Raw genomic sequence first — 27029 nt, forward strand, 5'->3', positions numbered from 1 at the left:
ATTAGGAGCACACGGTGTACATTCCCCACTCCTCGTGAGCCAAGCTGTTACAGCATGGCACCATCTTGAGACTAGAGCCACCTCTAGACCAGTAGCCACTCTACCTCTTCAGACCTGGGGCTGCATCTTCATTCCACCATGCCCAAATGGTTGGCTAAATGCTACAACCCTAGCTGTGCAAAGCCTTGGTGCAGGATTGGCTGTGACTCTGAGTCCTGCACAGCAGGGAAACCAACCCTCACTGCCCACACTTCTTAGCCAAAGGAATAGTCTGGCAGTCCCGTCCAGTGTAAAACTGACCTTGAGCTAGCCAAACCACTGTGCACCCTCCCCAAAGTGGGAGAAGTCCCATAGCCATGGAGTAGCTGACATTTCCCTGGGTTGGTGGAGTGACAAAATGACTGTATCCAGGGCCTGAGAAATAGCCCTGTAGTGTCCCCATTATGAATATGTTCCATCCTCCACAATGGCTCTATGCTCAAAATCAAGGCCTGAGAAACAGCCCTGTGGAATGTCCTTGGAAGACTCGCCTCCAAGTCAGTTGAGCAGCTGTGTACCCATGTCCTGGGTCTAAAAACAGGATGTCCCTGGCAGACCTGCTGCCTCCCCTTTATCGAGGTGGGCCGAGCAGCCATATGTACATATTCCAGACCTGAGAAATTGCCTCATGGGCTACCACTGGTGGGGCAAACTCCCAGGCTGGCCAAGCAGCATTATGCCCACTTCCTGAGCCTAAGAAATATCCCCGTGATGGCCCCTACCCTCACCCTGTGGACATGTCGCAGGCCTGTTCAGTGGCCCTGTACCTGTGTTCAGGGCCTAAGAAACAGTTCTATGGATAACCTCTAGCAGACACTTCTCTAGGTTTGCTGAGCAAACACATGCCCATGCCCTTGGCCAGAGTAACAGCCCCATGGTCCTAACTCAAGTGAGTCAGACCCTAAATTGGCTGACTCATTGCATACATGCATGTGTCCTCAACCTGAGAGACAACCTGGTTAGTCCACTCTTGGCAAAGTTTTACTACTACAACCACAAACTCTCAGCCTAGGCCACTGAGACCCTTAAATGTCACTTGCATGGATTACAGCTGAATAAACAACATGGATACTATACTACTATATCCATCTAGAACCAAAGTCAATACATCTCACTGACTGGCACCCCAAGATCCATCCTTACAAATAAGTCTTTCCCTATGAAACCTACTCCATAAAACTGAAAGAGGCTACTGTTCTGCCAGGTGCGTAGAAATCAACATGGGGACACGTTAAACAAGAAAAAGGAAGGAAACATGATATCTCTACTCAAAGGGAAGACAATATTTTCCCAGTATCAGACCACAATCGTAAGAAAATATAAAAAATACTAGAAAAACAATTCAAAACAATGATCCTAAGGACACTCAGTGAGATATAAGAGTATACAGATAGATGATTCAACAAAATCAGAAAAATAGGTCATAACTTAAATAAAAAAACAAGTTCTATAGCTAAATAATTCAATGAATGAATTAAAAAAATATGTCTGAGTGTTTCAATGACAGACACAACGAAGCAGAAAAAAAATTTCCAAACTTGAAGACAGGTCTCCTGAAATAACTCAGGAAGAAAAAAAAGAAAAGAAAAAAGAATGAAGAAAGCATACAAGATTTATGGGAAACCATAAAGCCAATGAATATCCACATTTTAGGAATTCCAGAAGGAGAAGAAAAAGGGAAAGGTGTAGAAAGCTTTAATGAAACAATAGCTGAAAAAAATCTCAAGCTGAGAGAGAGAAGGACATTCAAATCCAGGAAGCTCAAATATCCTCAAACAAATTCAACCCCAAAGGTCCTTTCTGAGGCACCTTACAGGCAAACTGTTAAAATTCAAAGACAAAGACAGAGAATTCTAAAAACAGCAGGAGAAAAAAGTCATACACTTTATATAAAAGAATCTTCATGAGAATAACAGTAGATTTCTCAGCAGAAAACTTATAGGCCAAGAGAGAATGGAATGATATATTCAAAGTACTGAACCAAAGCAAAACAAAATCATCAGCCAAGAATATTATGTCCAGTAAAGCTATCCTTCAGAAATGAAAGAGAAATAAAATCTTTTCCTGACAAGCAAAAATGAGCGAATTCATCACTTCTACAAGAAATGCTCAAAGGAGTCGTACATCTGGAAGTGCAAAGATGATAACTACTATTATGAAAGCAAGTGTAACACTCACATTACAAAAATAAACAATGAAAGATGAAGTAAGGAACAAAGAATATACAAAATAACAAGAAAGAAATCAATAAAATGAGAGGAGTTAGTCTTTACAAGTCAATTATAACCTTGAATGTAAATGGACTAAATACCCCATTTAAAAGACATAGATTTGCTGAATGACTGAAAAACAAGATTCAACTATATGCTGCCTACCAGAAACTCACCTCACCTCTAAAGACACATACAGAATAAAAGTAAAGGGATGGAAAAAGATATTCCATGCAAACAGAAACAGAAATGCAAGCAGGAATAGCTGTACTTATATAAAAAAAAAATAGATTTCAAGTCAAATTTTGTAAAGAACAACAACAACAAAGAAAAGGACATTACATAATAATAAATTCAGCAAGAGAATATAACAGTTGTAAATATATGTACCCAATACCAGAGCATCCAGATATATTAATATAAAGCAAATATTATTAGATCTAAAGGGAAAGATGTAACCTAATACAATAATAGTAAGGAACACCCATTCTTGGCATTGCACTGATCATCTGGACAGCAAATCAACAAAGAAACATTGGATTTGAACTGCACCATAGACCAAGAGAACCTAACAGACATTTACAGAATATTTCACCCAACAGCTGCAGAATATACATTCTTTTCACCAGCACATGGAACATTCTTTTTTTTTTGAGTTGGGGTCTCACTCTGTCGCCCAGACTGGAGTGCAGTGGCCACTCCTGGCCACCGCAGCCTTGCCCTGCTGGGCTCCAGCGATCCTTCCGCCTCAGCCTTCCAAGTAGCCAGAACTACAGGCACGCACTACCATGCCCGGCTAATTTTTGATTTATTGTAGAGATGAGGTCTTGCCAAGTTGCCCAGACGGGTCTTGAACCCTCAGGCTCAGGCAATCCACTCACCTTGGCCTCCCAAAGGCCCGGGATTACAGGCTGAGCCACTGAGCCCGGCTTGGAACATTCTTTAGTATTGACTATTTATTAGGACACAAAACAAAACTCAAAAAAAGTTAACAATTTGAAACAATATCATAATATATTCTATGAGGAAAGTCCTATTCCTGATGATGAAATTAGAGCACAAGGAGAATAAAAGGGAGAAACAGAATTCTCAATGCTGTAAGAGCATATTGAAGATTACATACATATTTGTGATTATCATGGTCTGAATGTTTGTGACCCCCCCATTCATATGTTGAAAAATAATCCTCAATGCAATAGTAGTAAAAGGCAAGATGTTCGGGAACCTGTTAGGTCATGAGAGGTTCATACATATAAGTAGAATAAGAACCCTTAAAATGGAACCAGAGGGAACTCAATTGTCCCTTTCACCAAGTAAAGATGAAGCAAGATGGTGCCATCTGTGAAGCTAAGACTGAGCCCTCACCAGACACCAAATCTGCTAGTACCTTGATCTTGAACTTCCTAGTCTCCAGAACTGTGATCAACAAATTTGTGTTGTTTGTAAATTAAAAAAGGAGATTACACACACATCTGTAGATTACAGATAGTGAATACAGATGGTGGTTTAAAAAAAATACAGATTACAAAACTAGTTTTGATATAAGATAAATGACTTCAGCTACATAGATAAGTTATTTCTAATGTCTATTAAAATGAAAACAATAAAGACATAGAAAATACTTTTGTTGTAATGTTTATTCAAAACTAAGGCATGACTACAAATATATAAATATTTTGGGCTATGACTGGATAAAAACAGAGAATAATGAAAAAAATGATATGCAGGATAATAGATCAATATTTTATTTTATTTTCAAATCCTAAACTTCTGGAAGGAGTACATAAACATCAGACTTTAGCAAATAATAAAGACAGAAAGTACTTACATTTTCTAGGTTTAAATTAAGAACCATCAGAACAGTGGGGTTTCCTTCTAATCCTGCTTGAATAAACACCTTTTTAAGCACTTCTTTGAATTCTATATAGGCATAATTGTGAGATAAAGACACCCGGTATAATTTGTTATCCGTCAAATAACAGGCCAAGGTTGCACAAGGCTTTTTTCCACATCCATCTATTCCAATCTTTGGAGAAAAAAAATTCAACATATGATTCCTGTATATATTCTGGGAATCTTTTAATGTATAGTTTTCTGTTTATTTGAGTTAGAAATTTTGTCAGTAAAATATTTCAGGCTATTTTTTGTTTATAACCTTTTTGGAAGGTATGTTAAATATAATTTAAATATTTAATCAAAGTTTTATATCCATATTCAATATTTTCATTGCTTCTTGAAATATATGAGATAATTTCACTGGAAAGATAACAATCTGGATAGGCTTATAAGCCATTATTATGTCACTGTCAATATTTGATTCTTCATTCATAATAAACTAGATAGGTCTTTCTCTTTTTAGTTTGGGCAACAGGCACTTGATAAAGCTTCTTTCTTAACGATGGCATTACCTTTTACAAATTGTTTTATTGAGGTATAATTTACAGATTATACCTGTTTTAAAGGTACAGTAAATGATTTTTAGTAAATTTACAGATTTATGCAACCATTGCACAATCCAGTTTTAGAATATTTCCATTACCTCCAAAAGATCCGTTAAGCCCCTCTGTAGTCAATTCTCATTCTAACCCCCGCCCAAGCAATCACTAATATGTCTCTATTAATTTGCATTTTTCTTGGGGGGGATTTCATATGAATGGAATTATACAATATGAGGTATATCACATCTGATTTCTTTCATTTAGCATAATAGTTTTGAGATTCTTTCATGCTGTAGTATCAATAGTTCATTCCTTTATATTGCTGAATGGTATTCTAGTGTATGTACAACCAGGTTTTGTTTATCCATTAATGGACATTTGGATTGTTTCCACTTTCTCACTGTTATAAATAATGCTGCTATGAACATTAGCATACAAGCCTTTGAGTAGACATTTGTTTTCTTTTTTCTTGGTAGCCACATAGGAATGAAATCACTCAGTTATATGGTAAATCTATGTTAAACTTTATAAGAAATGGCCAAACCATTTTCCAAAGTAGTTGTACTATTTTACATTTCCACCAGCAATGTATGAAAGTCCAGTTTATTCACAATCTTGTCAACACTTACTATTAACTAACTTTTTTATTCTAGCCATTCAAGTGTGTATTTAGTGTTATCTTATTGTAGTTTTCATTTGCAGTTCCTAATGACTGATGAAACTGAGCATGTTTTCAGGGTTTATTGGCCATTCATGTATCTTCTTTGGTGAAATATCTGTTAGAATATTTTGTCTATTTGAAAAATAAATTTATTTTAGAAGAGTTTCAGATTTACTGAAAAATTGCCAATATAGTACAGGGAATTGTCATATATCCCACACCCAATTTCCCTTACTATTAACATCTAACATTAGTATAGTGCATTTGTTACAATTAATGAACCAATATTGATATATTATTATTGACTGAAGTTAATAATGGAAACCACTTTATTAACTAGCATACAGTGCTTTATGTGCAGTTTATTTTGCCTTTAGTGTTACAGACTCCACTCATTCCCAGAGTTCCTTAGGTTGACTCCTTTCCCTCCAATCCTCTTCAGTTAGTTTGTTTCATACATTTGAAACATGGGTTGATTGTTCTGTCACATTTTGCATTATATTTTTGGATTACCCGGCCTCCCTAATTACATCTTTAACTTGCATACCTTAAGGTCTACTCTTTGCGGTCCTTACCATTATAGTATCATATAGAATCTTTACCAGAAATCTCTTGTTTCACTTTTCTTTCTTCCCACCAAACTCTTGACAACCACTAATTTTTTTTACTATTTCCATACTTTTGCCTTTTTGTCAAATAATTGGAATCATATAGTACGTAGCATTTTCAGACTGGCTTCTTTCACTAGCGATTTAAGATTTACCCATGTCTTTTTGTGGCTTGAGAGCTAACTTCTTTTTATCACTGAGTGATGTTCCATTGTATCAATACACTACAGTTTGTTGATTCATTTACTTTACTGAAGAACATCTTGGCTGCTTCCAGTTCTTGGTGATTATGAATAAAGTTGCTATAATAATTCCTGTGCAGGTTTTTGTGTGGGCGTAAGTTTTGAAAGCAGTTTGGTAACTATGTAGAAGCATGATTGCTGGATCGTATGGCATGACTATGTTTAACTTTGTAAGAAACTGCCACACTGTCCTCCAAAGTGACTCTGTTCCATTCTCACCAGTAATTAATGAGCGTTCCTGTTGCTCTGTATCCTTGCCAGTAACTGCTACTGTCAATTTTTTGAATTTTGGTCACTTTAATGGGTGTGTAGTATTTATTTTTATTTGACACATAATAATTGTTTGTATTTATGGGATACAGAGTGATATTTCTATGTGTATGTATATATAATGATCAAGTCAGGACAATTAGCATATTCATTACCTCAAACATCGATCATTTCTTTGTGTTGTAAACATTCATAATTCTTTCAGCTATTTGAAAATATATAATAAATTACAGTTAACAAAATTCAGCCTACAAATGCTGTAGAACACCAGAATTCATTCCTCCTATCTAGCTGTAATTTTGTATTCATTAACCACCTCTCTCCATCTTCCTCTCCTCACTAAACTCCCCAGCATCTAATATCCACAATTCTACTCTCTACTTCCAAGAGCTCAAAATTTTTTCTTAGCTCCCACACATGAGTGAGAACATGTGGTAATCATTTTTTTTTGACTTATTTTGCTTAATATAATGACCTCCATAATGACCTTCCATGTTGGTGTTTATTGCAGCATTCACAATAGCTAACAACCTAAATGTCCATCAGTACAAGAATGGATAAAGAAAATGTAGTCTACATACACAGTGAAATGCTATTCAGCCATAAAAAAGATATCTGGTTTATTTTTAATTGGGTTGTTTGTCCTTAGGATTGTCTACAAATATGTGGAATGTGAATAGAGATGGTTTTACTTCTTTTTATCCCCAGTCTGGATATCCTTTCCCTCATTTTTCTTGCCTAATTGCACCCAGCTAGGGCCTCTAATATAGCATTGAATAGAAATTGTAAGACAAAACATTTTTGCTTTGTTCTCAATCTTAGGGAAAAAACATTTAGTCCTTCACCAGTAAGCATAAGGTTAGCTGCAAGTTTTTTATAGATGTCCTTGAGTAGACTGACAAAGTTTCCTTCTATTCTTTTTTGTTGAGAGCATTTTTAAAAATTCATAAATTATGTTAAATTTTGTCATATGCTTTTTCTGCATCTATTGTGATTATTGTGTGGTTTTGCCTTTAATTGCATTAATGTTATATATTACATTAATGAATTTTTTAATAGTAAGTCAAACATGCATTCCTGCAATAAATCTCACTAGTTCATGGTGTCTGATACTTACTCTATATTTCTGGTTTTGGATTGCTAATATTTTATTCAGATTTTTTACCAGTACATTCATAAGGGATATTGGTCTGGAGTTTTATTTTCTCATGATGTCTTTGCCTAGTTTTGGCTCAAGGGTGTTACTGGCCTTATGGATTAGTTAGAAAGTATTCCCTCATCCATTTTCTGGAAACATTTGTGAATGAATGGCGTTAATTCTTCCTTAAATGTTTGGTAGAATTCTGTAGTGAAGCCATTTGGCTCTGGGCTTTCCCTTGTTGGAAGTTTTAAAATTCTTAATTAAATCTCCTTATTTGTTATAGGTGTACTAAGATTTTGTAATTCTTCAGTTTCAGCAATTTGTGACTTTGGTGTCATTGATATTTCCTATTGTTTTCCTGTTCTCTATTTTCTTCTCTAATCTTTCTGATTTCCTTCCTTATTCTTGCTTTGGGTTTGGTTTTCTTTCTTTTATGTAGTTTCCTAAGGTGGAAGTTTAGGTTATTAATTTGAGGTTGGTCTTCTTTTAAAATATAGGTATTCACAGCTACAGATTTCTCTCAAAACACTACTTTAGGTATATTGTGTTTTTATTTTCATTTATCTCAAGGTATTTTCTAATTTCTCTGTGATTTCTCCTATCAAACATTGGTCATTTAGGAATGTGTTGTAAAATTCCAAATACTTGTAAATATCCCAAATATCTTTGTTGTGGATTTCTAATTTGATCCTATTGTGGTCAGAAAACATACGTTGTATGATTTCAATCTTTTAAAATTTACTGAGGTTTATTTTATTGTTTGGCATATGGTCTATCCTGGAGAGTGTTCCAAGTTTGCTTCAAAACAATGTGTATTTTGCTGTTATATAGACTCTTCCATTAGGTCAATCATTAGTTTAAGTTGTTTTATAATACTGTTGCAGTCTTTATATCCTTGTTGATTTTATGTCTAGTCGCTCTATCAATTATTGAGAGTGGGAGTATTGAAGTTTCCAGCTCTTATTGTTGAATTGATCATTTCTTCTTTAAATTCTATCATTTTGGCTCTAAGTATTTTGGGACTTAGATTTTAGGTGTATATATGTACATACCTGCTATGTCCTCCTGATCATTGATTCTTTTACTATTATAGCATGTCTTTTTTGGTCTCATTTTTTTTCCCTGACAGTTTACTTTGTCTGATTATATCTAGTTCCAATTCTCTTATGGTAATTGTTTGCATGGATTATCTTTCTCCAGCATTTCCTTTTCAACCATTTTGCAACTGTGAATTTACTGTGACTCTTGTTGACAGCATATAGTTGGATTTTGTTCTTTCAAACAAATCTAGCCTTATAATCTCTACCTTTTTATTGGTGTAAGTAATGCATTTATACTTATAATTGATATGGTTTGATTTATGCCTACCATATTGCTGTATTCTATATGACTCATGTCTTTTTCCCTTTTGTTTCTCCCTCACTATAGTCTTTTGTGTTCAATCAACATTTTCTAGAGTTATATTTTAGCCTTTTTATTATATATTTTTAATGTTTTTTTTACATAGAAAATAAGAACTATTTATTAAATGACACCATAAGGAAAATAAAAAAATGAACTACAATCTGGAAAATTATATTTGCCACACATATAATGAAAAAAAGATTAATATCTGAATATATAATGACTTCTATAGAAACATAAGTAAAAGATAACCCAAAAGGAAAATGGGCAAAGGATGTGAATGCATAATTCACAGCAGGGAAGACCCAAATGACCAATAAACAAATAAAAGACTGATCAGCAGGGATCTGCAGCTCTGTGTCTGCCCCTATAGTAATTAACATGCTCTCCCTTAGCAAGCCCTCAACAGTGGCTGACTGGAGTTGCTATATCAATACCCCAATACTTCAGTCCCTTCACCACTCTGAGGAATGTGTCCTACACCATTCCTTAGAGTTTTCCCTATGTAATTAAGCTTCAGTTGCTCACAATAGTAACTGTCCTGATGAAACATCTTGTGTTGATTACTTTTTCTTCTCTGTCTCATTTTCTTATTCCCCTACCACCTTCCTGGCATCAATTCTCACAATAATCTTGAATGCTTGCCTCAGGGCCTTCTAAGATAAAATTATTCTAGCTTCCTTTCCAGCACTGGCCCTGGCAATTCTCTGGGGAAAGCTCTATCTATAATTTTTAATTGGGCAAAATAGTAACAGAATCAGAGGAAGCAAGAACTTGCCATGTTTATCTTATATTGTTAATGGGGGCTCTGAGAGAACAGATAAGTTCACGAGAAGACATCTACAGAGGAATTATTAAAAAGGCAAGGTTCTAGTTGAGTGTAGCCTTTTAAAAATTGCTATGAGTACGTTCTCAGGCATTTTATAATTGAGATCTTATTGTACATGCCCTTGCCGTTAGAAAAGGGTTAACTTGCTGAAGAGCCGTTTTGTAGTAAAAGAAGTAGACTGAGAGTATATTCCCTTTAGGAATAAAAAATTAACCTGTTAATAATTGAAATAAGATAGATAAAAATTGTAGCCCATATAGAATATATGTTATAAATGTGGAGACAGATAATAAGTAATAAATAAACAAACAAATAAATAAAACATAAGATCAGATAATGCTAAGGACTAGGAAAAAATACAGCAGAATAAGGAAATAGAGTAACAGGACTGAGAAGAGAAAAAGAGGCCTGCTATTTTAGATAAGGAAATCAGAGAACGGTTGCAGTAGTCCATGTAATAATGGTATCTTCCATAGGGTGGTAGTTGTGGAGATGCACGGAGGTGGGAAGACTTGAAATATATTGTGGGAGTTGTATTGCTAGGATTTATTGATGGATTAAATGTGAGGAGTGATGAAAAAGTGACAAGACTGAGTGACTCCAGGGTTTCTGGCTAGAGCAGTGGGTATATAATGATTCCATTTATGAGATGGGAAAGGTTAGTGAAAGAATAGTTCTGATAGTGGAAAGATTACTTGTATTTCTTTCTTTATTCTATTTTCCAATCTTTAACTTATTTAAATTAATCTTTTTGCATCTGTCTTCTTAAATTCAGGACTGTTTTAATAACGCTCTAGCTGTCCTGAATGCAAAAAAAAGGTTCTTTTTTGAGAAAAAGGCATAAATTAAATAACTAAATAGTTATACATAATTAATTATAAAATAAATAACTAAATAGTAGGCATAAATTATAAATAGAAAGACATAAGTAATACACTGCACGTAATTGGCTAAATACATTGGATTTTATTTAGCTTTCTAAGAGTGTTTCTCTATTCAGTATATTTGAAAATTTTTCAAGAATTTAACTCCCTTTATTCTCACAAAAAGCAAAACTTTGTGCAAAGGCTCACATTTCTAAATAAGTGTACTATTTTTGAAGTCAGGATCCACCTGCACTGATACTATATTAATGCTGAGGATAAGCTAGAAATGGTGCCAGATTCATCAATTTTATTCACATCAAATGCCTTCCAAAACCAAATACCATTTTTAATGTGCTGACAAATTTTTAATGCAAACTTTAGAGAGGAAAATGGTCCTATCCTCTGACTCAATTATTGTGATTTTTAAAATAAAGTGTGGACAAATAAGCCTTTAGTAAGTAAAGTAGATTTTACTGGAGTTTCTTAATTTTTATTTCACAAACTTAAAACCACTTGAAAAATTTAAATTCCTACCAGTAACATGTGACTCCCTGGTTGTCGAAGGACCCTTGTAGCTCTTGTGATGTGTTCTATGGCTTCCTTGAAGAACACCATGGAATGAGAAATCTAGCAGAAGAAATGTGACAAATAAACTGATTACAGGTATAGAAAAATCCAATGTACACTTTACATACAATTTACTTACAAAAATAAGAATGACTATTTTAGGAATCCAGTGATCTAGGTCCAGTAGACTGGTTTGCATTAACCTTCAGGGAAAGTAAATTTGAACAATGAAGACTGTTCCTATGCTAGCATTCTTGTGAACAGTATTAGAGGATGGTGGTAGAGACAGGTTGCTTTTTTATTGTTCTGTCTTGGCAGATAGAATGAGTGATGAGGAAGACAGTTAGGAAACTGGCTTATGGTATCTGTGATTTTGTTGGTGTTTCTGTTCCAACACATCTCTGCCCACGACAACAATGGGAAAGCTGTAAAGACCCACAACCCTTTTTTTGTCCTTTGCTGCCACTTTGGACTCTGTTGCTACACTCTTGCATTTAACTTTTTTTTCTGAGTTGGAGTCTTACTCGGTTGCCCGGGCTGGAGTGCAGTGGCATGCTCATGGCCACCCCAGCATCAACCTGCTGGGCTCAGGCGATCCTTACGCTTCAACCTTCCAAGTAGCTGGAACTATAGCACGCACTACCACGCCTGGCTAATTTTTTGATTTATTGTAGAGTTGAGGTCTTGCTAAGTTGCCCAGGCTGTGCATTTAACTTTATTAACTCTATTCATTCAATTTTATTACTCTATTCACTCAACTCCCCACAGCCTCAGTGGCACACATTGTCTTTAAAATTATACCCTATCAAGTGAGACAAAATAAGATGAAATAGTATAAAAAAGTACTTCTAATGGTCTGCTTTGAAATAGGAAGGTAAACTTTCCTCCTGATCTCTCTCTCACACACATGTCAAATCTTTAAAATATTTGATATACATATATATGTATATGTATAAATAAGTGTATACCTATACAGCAGTCTCAGATTTTTATACGGTGTATGTGTTTACCTCCAAAGATGCTGAACTTAGCTTCATTTGGAATTCATTAAGTACACTGGCAAGTTTATCGTAATCATTGGTAGCCTGATAGATCTTTTTTTTATGAGACTTGTTTATATCCAAGAAGTCCACAAATACAGTTGAGTCATTCATCAGGTTTTCTTGGGTCCATTGAATCTATTGTAAGGTAAGAATTTAACACTGTCGGTTAGTAGCACAATTCTACTTGTTATCAAAACTAATCATATAACTGTGTCAGAGAAGCTCTTGGCACAGTAGATCTAGGATTCAGGGGTTTTTAACCTTTTTTTGGTGCTATGAGCTCCTTTTGGCAGTAAATTCTGTGGGCCCCTTCTCAGAATAATATTTTAAAGTGCATATAGTAAAATACAAAGGTCACAAAGGAAACCAACACACTGAAATATAGAATATAGTTCTATTTAAGACCTCTTTTAGGGTCTATGGATCCCAGGTTAAGAATCTTTGTTGTTGGAAATATTTTACAGTTCCATAAAGAATCTGAGAAAGATAATCTTCTTTTAGTCAATTGTTAATTACCACTACAGTTCTGTAAGTTTCCTTGCTTTCCTGGCCTACTTTGCAAACTCTTGTTTATCTTTCACACCAAGGTCATGGGATACCTATTCTTTGAAGTCTGACCATTTCCCTCCCCTCTAAAACCACATAGAACAAATTACTCTTTCTTCCTCTGTTTCATCACTGTATTGTGTGCATAGGTCTGTCATAGCACTTACAGAAATGTATTATATGTGTTAGGTTGTGAAGTGCTTGGAGGCAGGGCCCATGATACTTCTATGTAGTTCTTAGCACTTACCTAGTTGGTATCTGGTACTGGAAATTCCTGATAGACATTCAGAAGTTTTTTTTGTTTTTGGACAAATGGCTAAATGAAGGTTGAGGGGCAGTATGGCATGATAATTAAGAGAATATTTGTCAACAGATATTGTGGGTTTGAAGAATGACTCTACCACTTAACTAGCTGTGTGATCTTGGGCAAGTTATTAGCCTTACTCTGCCCAGTATCTTCATGTGTAAAATGAGGATAATAACAAGATGTCCATCATAGGGTTTTATAAATTAAAGTGATTAATGACAAGGTGAAGCTCTTAAAACAGTGCATAGCACATGGTATTAATTATTATTAGAGTTTTATTTTATTTTTTTAAGTCGACCAACCAATTAAGTGATATTATATCCACCCCCATTTTCACAGGAATAATTTATATTCTTATATCCCTCAGGTAGGTTTGATTAATATGGTCTTCAACTTGGGGTATCATAGCTGTTCTTGTCCATAGGGCTGACTCCTGCTAGGGCAAGACCTGATACCCATAAATATTTGCTTGCTCATATTCTACTGCCTCTACACCTATTCCTTGGTCTGGTAAAGTTTCAAAAGTGAATTGTGGCGGTATTTGCAGGGAGTTTAGAAACTTCTCTTAAGACAGTAATAAGCTTTCTTTAAATGATTATTTTAGCAAAGTCTCTTCATTCCTTCATTCATTTCTTGTTCATTCATCCATCCCAGATATATTTATCAAGCACCAATTAGGGATGGGAGAATGCTAAAATCTGGGAATTTAGAAAGAGAGAAAAATCAATGGCATCATTCTGATGGAACTCATAGGTTGCAGAGGGAGCTAGACAATTATGTTACAACCAATTCTGTGATAGAAAAAGTCCATAGTCCTATTAAAATACAAAGAAAGGTCACACAATCTGGAAAGGAGATGAAGTTGGCCAGAAAAGGCCACCAAGAGGTAGGAAGCATGAGCTAAATATTTTTTTAAAATTTATTTTTAGTATAGATTGACAAATTATCATTGTATATATTTATGGAGTACAAAGTGATATTGGGATTTATGGATACAATATAAGTCAACTAAATCAAGTTAATTAACATATATATCACCACAAATATTATCATTTTTCTGATGAAAACATTTGAAATTTACTCTCTTAGTGATTTTAAAATGTACAACACACTATTTTTAAACTATATTCCCTACACTGTGCAATAGATCTTAAAAAATATTATTCCTCTTGTCTGAAGCTTTGTACCCTTTGACCATCATCTACCCATAGAGACCATGCTGCATTCTGGCTAAAATATAAGGGTGAGATGCTCAGATTTCTGGCATGAATGGAGGCTTGGATATAGTGATGCCAATCACTGAAGTAAAAGATACTAGGGCAGCACATTTTGGTGGTGCAGAGGGTACAAGGAATGAAGATTGAGAATGGTTTTATACTATTGGTGAGTATGAAGTGCCCAGAGTAACACAAAATAGATTTACAAGTCAAACCAAGGTCCAGCTCCAAAGTTCAGGCTCTTTCCACCAAAGCACCTGCCTGTATTTGAAATACAGATATAAGATCCAGTGTTTTTCAGTATTATGATAACTTACACATTGAGCACTTACTATTTGTCAGAAACTATTTTAACACTGTATACAAATTAGTACTATAATTCTTACCCACAGATCCATGAGGTAGGTGCAATTACTATCCTTACTTTAGAGATGATGAAAATGAGACATAGAGAAGTCACTTGCCCAAGGATACACAGTTCATAAATGGAGGAGCAGGGATTTCAACTCAGGCAAAGCCTGTGTTTGTAATCTCTATATTCAACAATGTCACAGGCTTTCTTAGGAAAGAAGAGTGAGAACAATAGAAGAATGGGCTGGAGATCCTAGTGTCTGAGCAGAGGAAACCAGGGAAAGATGACTCTGAGACATCATCAAAGAATAGTCCCAGGGAGGCAAAGGAAGAAGAGATACACAATGGGTAGAGACCTGGAATATTCTAGACAGTTGAATGAAGTTGGTAGTGGAGATGGAGATGGAAAGTGGGTTTGGATCCTTAATGGTGAGTATCCTGTTGGATGTTAAAAATAATTTGAGGGTAGAAGCAATATGTCTTAACAAGAATAATTATATCAAGAAGGGTCTGAACTGAAGAGCAGAAAACATAGATTAAAATAAAGTCATGATGGGAGTGTCCAAGAAAAAAAAAGTTTTTTAAAAAGAGTTTGTCTTTCACTATTTTGCCCAGACTGGTCTTGAATTCCAGAGCTCAGAGGAGCCTCCTGCTTCAACCTCCTGAGTAGCTGGGTGGGGCTATAGGTGTGTATCACTATGCCTGGCTCCCAGAAAGAATTTTTAAAAGTTTTCTGAATTTGTGACTTATCTTAAGAACACATGCATGTATTACAGACATAAATTTATATACAGTCATGTGCCGCAACATTTCTGTCAATGACAGAATGCATATACAATAGTGGTCTTGTAAGTTTATAATGAAGCTGAAACATTCCTATCATCTAGTGACATCTAGCTTTCATAATGTTGTAGCCAATACATTGCTCACATGTTTGTGATAGTGCTGGTGTAAATAAACCTATTGTGCTGCTAGTCATATAAAAGTATAGCACATACAATTAGGTATAGTACATAATACTTGATAATAATAACAGATGACTATTTATTATTATATATTATTATATATTTACTATACTATACTTTTTATCATTTTAAACATATAGGAGTACACTCATATATACTTTTTATATATATAAATATAGTATAACGTTCATGAAAATAAAAAATATATATATAGTAAACTGTAAAACAGCCTAAGGCAGGTCCTTCAGAGGGTATTCCAGAAGAAGACATTGTTATCATAGGAGATGACAGCTCCATGCATGTTACTCTTCCTGAAAATCTTCCAGTGGGACAAAATGTAGAGGTATAAGACAGTGGTATTGATGATTCTGACCTTGTGTAGGTCTAGGTTAATGTGTGTGTGCATCTTCATTTTTTTTTTTTTGTGAGCCTGTAGTTCCAGCTACTTGGAAAGCTGAGATGGCATCTTTGTTTTTAACAAAAAAGTTCAAAAAGTAAGATATACATTTTAAGACAGAAAAACACTTATAGAATAAGGATATAAAGAAACTACTTTTGGTCAGCTGTACAATGTGTTTGTGTTTGAAGCTAGGTGTTATTACAAAGACATCAAAAAGTTTTTTAAAAATTAAAGTTTATAAGTAAGAAAGTTACGGTAAGCTAGGTTTAATTTATTATTAAAGAAAATTTTAAATAAATTTAGTGTACATAGTTTACAGTGTTTATAAAGTCCATAGTGGTATACAGTAACATCCTAGGCCTTCACATTTATTCACCACTCACTGACTCATCCAGAGAAACTTCCAGTTCAGCTAGCATCATTCATGGTAAATGACCTTTACAGGTGTACCATTTTAAATCTTTTATACCATATTTTAACCATTCTTTTTCTATGTTTAGATACATAAATACTTTTAAAAAAAATTTGGAGCCTCACTCTGTCACCCAGGCTAGAGTGCAATAATAACACACTCATGGTCACCACAGCCTCAACCTGCTGGGTGATTCTTCTACCTCAGCCTTCTAAGTAGCTGGAACCACATGTGTGTGCCACCATGAGCAGTTAATTTTTAAAATTATGGTAGAGACGAGGTCTCACAAGTTGTCCAGGCTGGTCTCGAACCCCTGGGCTCAGGCAATCCTCTTGCCTCTTGCCTCGACCTCCCAAAGTGCTGGGATTACAGGCATGAGCCACCACATCAGTCTACAGATACTCAGATACACAAATACCACTGTGTTATGACTGTCTACAGTGTTCAATACAGTAACATGCTGTACAGGCTTGTAGTCTAGGGGCAATAGGATATACCATATAGCTTAGGTGAGTAGTAGGGTATACCATCTAGGTTTGTGTAAGTAAGTTTACTCTATGATGTTTACACAAAGGTGAAATTGCCAAATGACATATTTCTCATAACATATCCCCATCGAAAAGTGATGCATGACTAAATATGTATGTTATATTCTGAGTTTATATGCATGGATGTGTAACTATCTTTATCCTTGTATATAAAATTTGTATTCTAAAATTCTCTTTTATTGTTATAAAATATAGTTGTTTCCTTGAATTTATTATATTTCTTGAATTGCCATTAATAAGATGAGAGAAATTGACAATACCAAAGAAGACAGAACAAGAAAAGAGTCACTCTTGGAAAGGAAATGGTCTCCTTAGTTATCTTGAAAGGATATAGCAAAAAAGTCTAGTAATAAATCTGAAATTACTGCTCCACTTAGTCACATTCTCTTAGTGTGAATCATTTATTGAAACACTTTCCTATGTGACCTGAATTAAGAGATAGAAAGTGAGAAAACTAAAATTCAAAGGGATAGAGAGGGATGAGGAGTCTTGACGGGGTATCAAGAGAGTGGGCAGTTCTGCTAGTCCTGGAGAAAAATGAGCAGTTTTGAGGATTCTGAAAGGCCAGAAGTATGAATATAGGCATCAAGATCTTATCTGTATCATATCTATACTTTTAGATATTTTTATGTGAAAAATGGAATTCATAACATACAGTTTCTTTCCGAATTATAGAAATGTTTGAGGACTTTCATAAAACAAGACTTTTGCCAATAATTCATTTAAGATAATTTTTAAAATATAAGTTTACCTGAAAATAGTTCTGAAGTTCCTTTGAAAGCAACTGATAGAAAAAGCTTTTTTCAGTGGGATCAGTTAAGCGATCGTGAAACACTCGGGTAGCTTCATGAACAAAGAGCAAAGCAGTCATCTCTTTGGAGTAAATAACGTTCTTGTCAGCTTGCAACAATCCTAGCAGAAGCTATTAGGGATTTTAAAATAACATTTAAAAAAAACATTAGCAGGATAGTATGTGAAGTAGAGGTTCAATTTTTGAAGGTTTATTTCCATAAAAACAGAAGCAATGGTCAAGATACGCGTTGTCAATTTTAAAAGTGATAATTTTTGATGAAACAAGCAAGGAAAATTGGCACAGAATCACCCTTAGAGGGAGGGGGCTTTAGGGGTTCCCCAGCCATATCTAGTGAGGGCCTTGCTAGGATGGAAGTCTTGACTGTGGTGCTAAAATGGAGGAAGGGTGTTGGAGGTGACATAGAGATACCTTTTCGTTATTTTTTGAATTTTTGATTCAGGGTTTGTTGCATGAGGATATTGTGTGATGCTTAGGTTTAGGTTTCTACTAAATTCATCAAGCAAATAGCGGACATAATGTCCAGTAGGTAATTTTTCAACCCTAATTCCTCACCTTTAGGAGTTCCTAGTGACTACTGTTTCTGTCTTTATGTAGATGTGTACCCACTGTTCAGCTTCCACTTCTAAGTGAGAACATGTGGTATTTGAGTTTCTGTTTCTTTGTTAACTCACTTAGGATAATGGCCTCTAGTTGCATCCATGTTGTTGCAAAGGATGTGATTTCATTCCTTTTTACGGCTGCCTCATATTCTATGGTGTATATATACACCACATTTTCTTTATGCAATCCACTGTTGATGGGCATTTATATTATATGAGTCCATGACTTTGCTATCTGTGAACAGTGCTGCAATAAATATATGAGCTCAGGTGTCTTTTTGATTGAATGATTTCTTTTCCTTTGGGTAGATGCCTTGTAGTGGAATTGTGGGTTGAATGGTATCTATTTTTAGTTCTTTGAGAACTCTCCATACTGTTTTCCATGGGTTGAACTAATTTATATTTCCACCAACAGTGTATAAGTGTTTCCTTTTCTCCATATCCTCTTCAATGTCTGTTATTTTTTACTTTTTAATAATAGCCATCCGGACAGGTGTGAGATGGCATCTTATTGTGGTTTTAATTTGCATTTCTCTGATGATTAGTGATGCTGAGTATTTTTCATATATTTATTAGTTGCTTGTCTGTTTTCTTTTTTCTTTCTATTTTTTTTTTTTTTTGAGTTGGAGTCTCACTCTGTTGCCTGGACTCGAGTGCAGTGGCCGCTCCTGGCCACTGCAGCCTCAACCTGCTGGGCTCTGGCGATCCTTCCGCTTCAGCCTTCCAAGTAACTGGAACCACAGGTGCGCGCTATCACGCCCGGCTAATTTTTTGATTTATTGTAGAGATGAGGTCTTGCCAAATAGCCCAGGCGGGTCTCGAACCCGTGGGCTCAGGCAATCCACTCACCTTAGCCTCCCAAAGGCGCAGGATTACAGTCTGAGTCACCGAGCCCGGCTGCTTGTCTGTTTTCTTTTGAGAAGTGTCTGTTCATGTCTTTTACCTACTTTTTAATGGGGATATTTGTTTTCTTGTTGATTTAAGATCCCTATAGATTCTGGATATTAGTCCTTTGTTGGATGCATAATTTGCAAACATTTCCTCCCATTTTTTAGATTGTTTACTCTGTTGATTATTTTTGTTTAATTAAATTCCAATTGACAATTTTTGCTTTTAATGTATTGGCCATAAATTCATTGGCTAAGCCAAGGATTTTAATAGTTTGAGCTCTTACATTTAAGTCTTTAATCCATCTTTAGTTAATTTTTATTTTATTTTATTTTATTTTTGAGTTGGAGTCTCACTCTGCTGCCCAGATTGGAGTGCAGTGGCACACTCCTGGCCACCGCAGCCTCAACCTGCTGGATTCTGGCGATCCTTCCACCTCAGCCTTCCAAGTAGCTGGAACTGCAGGTGTGCGCTACCACGCCTGGCTAATTTTTTTGATTTATTTTTTTGATTTTTGATTTATTGACAAGAGAACTTCTTGCCAAGTTGCCCAGGCGGGTCTTGAACTCACCGGTTCAGGCAATTCACTCACCTCGGCCTCCCAAAGCATGGGATTACAGGCTGAGCCACCCAGCTCGACCGGGTTAATTTTTATATATGGTGAGAGGTAGTTTCATTCTTCTGCCTATGGCTAGCCAGTTTCCCCAGCACCATTTATTGAATGTGTGTTCTTTCTTCATTGTTTATTTTTGTTAACTTTGTCTAAGATCAATTGGTTGTAGGTGTGTGGCTTTATTCCTGAATTTCCTATTCTGTTCCTTTGATCTATATGTCTATTTTTGTATCAGTACCATGCTGGTATGGTTATTATAGTCTTGTAGTTTAGTTTGAAATCTGTTTATGTGATGCCTCTTGCTTTGTTCTTTTTGCTTAGGATTGCTTTAGTTATATGGACTCTTTATTGGTTTCATATGCATTTTATAATTTTTTCTCATTCTGTGCAAAAGGACTTCGGCAATTTGATAGGAATTATGTTAAGTATGTCTATTGCTGTTAATGATATGGATTCTCTCAATCCATGAGCATCGAATGTTAACCATGTTTGGATCCCAGGAATAAAGCCCACTTAATTGTGATGAATTATCTTTTTGGTGTATTGCTGGATTCAGCTTGCTAGTATTTTGTTGAGGATTTTTGTGTTTGTCTTCATCAGGGATATTGGCCTGTAGTTTTTCTTTTTCTTTTTTTTCTTGTCTTTGGTATATTTTGGCCAGGATGATACTGGTTTCATAGAATGAGTTAGGAAGGAATCTCTCCTCCTCGATTATTTGGAATAGTTTCAGTAAGATTGATACCAACTCTTCTTTGTATGTCTGGTAGACTCTAGTTGTGAATCCAGCTGGTCCAGGGCTTTTTTTGGTTGGTAGATTTTTTTTTTTTTTTATTACTGATTCAATTTTTTACTTCTTATTGGTCTGTTCAGGATTTTAATTTCTTCACGCTTCAATCTGGGGAGGTTGTTTCCAGGATTTATTCATTTCCTCTAAGTTTTCTAGTTTGTGCACATAGAGATGTTCATTGACATCTCTGAGGATGTTTTACATTTCGGTGGTATCAGTTGTAATGTCACCTTTGTCATTTCTAGATAGAAGTACTTAATGTTTTAGCATTCTAAATTTGGATTAAAAATCTTATAATCCATTTCAAAGATTATACATGCTATTTAGGGCTAAAGTCTCACAGCAAGGGGAGAATGAGACCAAATTCGATAATTGTTTTTCTTAGCATTTTAATTTTGAAAATTATTTGGTCAAGGCTGATAACTAAATTAGCACTGTTGGCAAAATCTGTGAAAATTCAAGCATGTTTATGCTTTTATTTTTCTGACAGCCAAAACAAAATCTCAGAAATAACACAAAAACAAATTCTATGTCATAACTTTGTCACTTCTTTCTTAGCCAATATTCTAATAGTCTTAGTGGTTCCATCATTGAGTTCTCTGCATGGAATTATTTTAGCAATTCTTTTCAACTAATTCATGGGATGAGCCGCTAACAAATAGCAAAATAACCAACATACATTTCATTATTTTTCCTTTTTAAAAAATTTAATGTTGACAGTATAAGACAAAGAGAGAAAAAGAGAGAGACTGACTTAGTTCAGTCAAATTATATCTCCTTAGCTTACATTTTAAAAAGAAAATAGTGAATGAATTTTAAAACAAACCTTAAACATATCTCGAAGATTAAACATGTAGTGACATTTTGTTGGAGTTGGTAACATACTCTGACGTACTTGATGGTATATAGCTAGAGAGCAAGATATTATCTGATCTTTACTTTTCTGAACATCAGCTGTGAAGTTATTGATGGAGAAATACATTCCCAAATGAACCTTTGAAAATAAATGTTATAATTGAGTTTGCCAAAAATTTCAAGTATAGAAAATTTCAAGTATAGTGGCTAATCTCCACTAAAAGCAAACTTAAGTACTATAATAGAAGATTAATTTCATTGTAAATATTGAAATTTGAAACAAGATGGTGAACTAGTAAAAAAATACTCCGGGTGTTGCAAACTGGAGAAAATTCCAGTTAGTCCCAGTTTGGTGAATGGTCTAGAGGCATGTGGTATGGGTTCTCCGGGGACAATTTATGCTCCATCTCTATATATACCAGGTGTGCTGGGAATTCGTCCATCTCATTGCTTCCTATTAGATGTTACAAGAAGAAGTGTAAAGTGATAGAATTATTACTTCAGTCTGAACTGGTACACAAAAATACTTTCTAAGAAAATTTCTGAAATATCTTACTGGAAAAATGAATTTGGAATCTAATGTGATAGGAAAAACAAATCCTATGCAAGATTACTAAATTCTTCAAAACAAATTATGTGTTTTCTTCTCTACAATACAAAATTTAAATTTTGAAAAGGAATTTTTCAAAAAGCACTTGATAATTCTCACATATATGATCAAGAGTCCCCACTTGAAAAAAATATCCCGTTTAGAAGAAAGTATAAACGTTTGCCAGTTCAGACTGAGGTAATGGTTTAGGCAGTGTTTTTTATTCTATAAGAAAAAGAAAAGAGCAAATTAATTCTAGCAAAAATCAAGGTGTATTTGTTAAAAATGCCAGATTCTTGAGACTCGATCAGAATTTCTAAAAATAATGTCCTGGGATCTGCATTTTAACATACATCAAGCATGCATACATTGTATTTTTTAAAATGCACACTAAATTATGCCTTTGGTATTTAGGGACAAATTATAACAATAGGCCAGAATATACAGGGGGAAATAAAATCCATCCCCTTTAAAGAGTTGTTTTTTTTTTTAATATCAGTAGATTCAAGTTCTCAAATTTTTTCTTATTTCAAGGAACTAATTTTGTTTTTCTGTAGAAAATTAACTAGATGTATTACCCGAAAAATAGTACGTAAGGCACTTTGTGAAGGATGAGGCAAGACCAGCATAGAAAAATGTTTGAGAAGACGTGGGCTAATATCATTCCCACCAACTGGAACACAAGCTGTAAGTATAGCGAGATCTTCAATATTCTGTGGAAAAACCATAAAGGAAGAGTAACTAAATATATTCTTACTTCTCTGCTCCAAATAGACAAAAGATTTAAAAACATTTAGGCAAAAAGATTAAGATTACTATTTGCTGCAAGACAAAAATTATGATGGTAATAGAAATCTATTTTCTTGAAAGTAACTCATCCTAAAATATAATTTCAAGACATGTTACTTCTAGGAGGGTTTCTAATAATAATAATAAAATAGTCCATTAAAAAAATCAATCAATAGAAAATAAGCAATATGTTATCGAAGCCAACAAAGACCTCTGCTTATAAGTGAGAAATCAGAAGAGGCTTTTGAGTGTGGCTCTAGAACACAGGATTGTGGTGGGGTAAAAAGATGTTCAATTATCATAATACTATAAGAAAGGAATTGACAGTAGTGGGAAACTGCCAGGGGTGCGGGGGGGGGGGTCAACCTCATCAACAAGGGTACCTGCATAATGAACATTTGTATTCCTAACCCTGAATTGTGCCTTACATCTTTAAAATAAACAAAATTTTTAAAAAAGATGTTAACTTAGTAACAATCATTTGACATATTACAATATCACAGCATTGCACAGTTGGGTGGACCCATACAGACAATACAGTCTACTCATGACAGAGTGCTTTTAACAGCTTTTCCCCTATTTATGCCCATGCCCAAAGCCACAGAAATCTCATGAAAGACCTGCTCTGACTATTTTCTGGACAATTCAGGGAACTTTTCCAGACTGTGCATTTCAGAACCTATTATTTCCTTCCTTCCTCCTCCTCCTTCTTCTCCTCCTCCCCCTTCTTCCTCTTCTCTTTTTTCCCTAGTCTTCTGGATTCTCCCTGGTGAACTGCATCTAGATTCTTCCTCTCTGCCTTAGATTGAGGTTTGGTTCAGACAGTCTCACTGATGTCTTATCTGATGGCACTCACAAACCTGTGTGCCTCATTCAGGATCTTGGGCCCAAGTCTGTCTAAGACATGAAAGTGTTTATAATACAACTATCTAATTTTACAGATGAGGAATCTGAGGCCCTGAAAGTTTAAGTGGTAGAGTCAGATCTGAAACATAGGGCTTGTGATTTCAGAGAAGGAACCAAACAAGGAGAAAAGTGCAATTGAATATACATTTAAAAAAAAACACACAAAAGAAACATAAGCCTTCCAACTTTTATCTATTCAGTATGATGCTAACTGTGAGTGTCCCTCTAAGAACTGGAACAATTCAAGGATATCGACTCTCACCACTCCTATTTAACATAGCTGGAGCAATCAGGAAGAGAAAGAAATAAAAGGTATACAAATAGGAAAAGTGGAAGTTAAATCATTTTTCTTTGCATCTGATATGATTCTATATCTAAAAAACCCTAAAGAATCCACCAAAAGACTCCTCGAGCTGATAAGAAACTTCAGTAAAGTCTCAAGTTACAAAATCAGCACTTAAAGATCAGGAACATTTCTTTTTTTTTTAATCAATATTTTTTTATTATGGTTTTGTGGGGTATAGTTAAGGGTTAGGTGTACAATTACGTTTCATTCAGGCACCCTGTTGATAAGAGGTTTGTTCCCATTTTTTTTTTGATCAGGAACATTTCTATGCACCAACAACATTCAAGTCAGTAACCAAATTAAGGATATAATCACATTTACAATAACCATAACAAATAATAAAATATCTGGGGATATACCCAACAAAGAAGGTAAAAGATCTGTAAAATGAGGAGCATACAACACTGATTAAAAAAAAATCAAGAGGACACAAACAAAGGGAAAAGCATACCATGCTCATGGATTGGAAGAATCAATATTATTAAAATGTCCATACTGCTTGAAGCAATCTAGATTCAACACAATCCCTATTAAACTATCAGTATCATTTTTCATAGATCTTTAAAAAAACTATACTTAAATTCATTGGGAAGCAAACAAAACAAAACAAAAAAGTCCACAGCCAATGCAATCCTAAGCAAAAAGAACAAAACCAGAGGCATGACATTACCAAATTTCAAACTTTATTCCAATGCTACAGTAACCAAAACATCATGATACTGGTACAAAAATAGATACATAGACGAATGGAACAGAATAGAGACCCCAGAAATAAAACCACTGACCTGTAACTAACTGTTCTTTGGCAAAACTGATAAAAATAAACATTGGGGAAAAGGCATCCTATTCAACAAATGATGCTGGGAAGAGTGACTAACCATATACAGAAGAATGAAGCTGGACCTCTTCCTCTCACCAGATAAAACAATTAACTCAAGATGGATCAAAGATTTAAATGTAAAACCTGAAACTATTAAATCCTAGAAGAAAGCCTAGGAAACATTCTTCTGTACATTGGCAAAGGCAACAAATTTATGACCCCGTCCTCAAAAGCAAATGCAGAAAAACCAAAATTGACAAAAAGACTTAATTAAACAAAAGAGCATCTGCACAGCAAAAGAAACTATCAATAGAGTAAACAGACAACCTACAGAATGGGAGAAAATATTTGCAAATTATGCATCTGACCAAGGATTAATATCCAGAATCTAAAAGGAACTCAAATGAATCAACAGGAAAAAAAAACAACCCCATTAAAAGCTGGGCAAAGAACATGAACAGACACTTCTCAAAAAACACAAAAGCAACCAATAGACAAATGAAAAGTGCTCAACATCACTAATCATCAGAGAAATGTAAATCAAAATCACAATGAGAAATCATCTCACACCAGTCAGAATGGCTATTATTAAAAAGTAAAACAAACAAACAAAAAAACCCAGCAGCTATTGGTGCGGGTGTGAAGAAACTGGAATGCTCGTATACTGTCGGTGGGAATGTAAGGTAGTTCATCTCCTGTGGAAAGCAGTTTGGAGATTTCTCAAAGAACTGAAAATAGATGTGCCATTTGACACAGCAATCCCACTACTGGGTATTCACCCCCAAAGAGCATAGGTCATTCTACCATAAAGACACCTGCACTTGTATGTTTATCACAGTGCTATTCACAATAGCAAAACCATGAAACCAACCTAATTCCCCATTCAGTGGTGGACTAGCATATACCCACCATGGAATAGAATGTAGCCACAAAGAAGAATGGAATCATGTCCTTTGCAGCAATGTGTAAGGCAGCTGGGAGCCATTATTCCAAGTGAACGAACACAGAAACAGAAAACTGAATACTGCATGTTTCTTACTTATATGGTGAAAGCTAAACATTGGGTACACAGGGACATAAAGGTGGGAATAACAGATACTGGGAACTCTTAAAGGGAGGAGTGAGGAAGGGGAGCAAGGGTTGAGAAAGCACCCATTGGGTACTATGCACACCATTTGGATAACTGGCTTAATAGAAGCCCAAACCTCATCATCTTGCAATATCTGTAACAAACCTGAACATGTACCTCTTGAATTTTAACATATATATATAGACACAAAAATTCTACTTAAAAAACATACTAATCTGATTTAGTTCCATATAACAAAAATAACTGAATGTAACAAAAATAATTGAGCAGAAATACCTCCTTGGAATTTTTTGACTTTGCAATATTTCTGAAAGTCCTTGAAAATAAGAATATAGAGTAGTCTTACACAGAGAAATTGGGGATGTATTTGATAGGGCCAACACGATTCAAGTTGAGAACCAAATCAGAAACACAATCTTATTTGCAGGAGACATAGGAAAAAAACTACTTTGGAATACAATTAAGCAAAGAGGTGAAAGACCACTACAAGAACTACAAAACAATACTGAAAAAAATCAAAGATGACACAAACAAATGGAAAAAATTCCAGGCTCATGGATTGGAAGAATCAATATCATCAAGATGTCCATACCATCCTAAAGTAGTCTACAGACTCAGCACAGTCTCTATCAAATTACCAGCACCATTTTTCACAAATCTAGAAAAAACAATACTTAAACTCATATGGAAGAAAAAATAAAAAGCCAGCCAAAACAATCCTAGGCAAAAAGAAAAAAGAACAAAGCTGGAGGCATCATATTACACCAGATTTCAAAATTTACTACAATGCAACAGTAATCAAAATGGCAAGGTACTGGTACAAAAATAGACACATAGGCCAATGGAACAGAATTGAGAATCCAGAAATA

The 27029-nt window shown here is 35.0% G+C and overlaps 1 protein-coding gene across 1 annotated transcript in view; it reads right to left on the reverse strand.

Moving 5' to 3' along the window:
• The window catches only part of DNAH14 (dynein axonemal heavy chain 14), a gene marked incomplete at its 5' end in the record, with an annotated part of 163809 nt that overhangs the window by 131922 nt on the left and 4858 nt on the right, over positions 1-27029 (reverse strand). Inside the window, 4 exons of the mRNA XM_008072496.2 lie at positions 4078-4275; positions 17816-17986; positions 21592-21759; positions 22788-22922. Of these exons, the coding sequence (XP_008070687.1) occupies positions 4078-4275; positions 17816-17986; positions 21592-21759; positions 22788-22922 (672 nt within the window). The remainder of the gene's footprint in view (positions 1-4077; positions 4276-17815; positions 17987-21591; positions 21760-22787; positions 22923-27029) is intronic.

Source organism: Carlito syrichta, unplaced genomic scaffold (genome assembly GCF_000164805.1).
Source record: "Carlito syrichta isolate Samal-C Ts95f unplaced genomic scaffold, Tarsius_syrichta-2.0.1 Scaffold315294, whole genome shotgun sequence".
Lineage (NCBI taxonomy): Eukaryota > Metazoa > Chordata > Mammalia > Primates > Tarsiidae > Carlito > Carlito syrichta.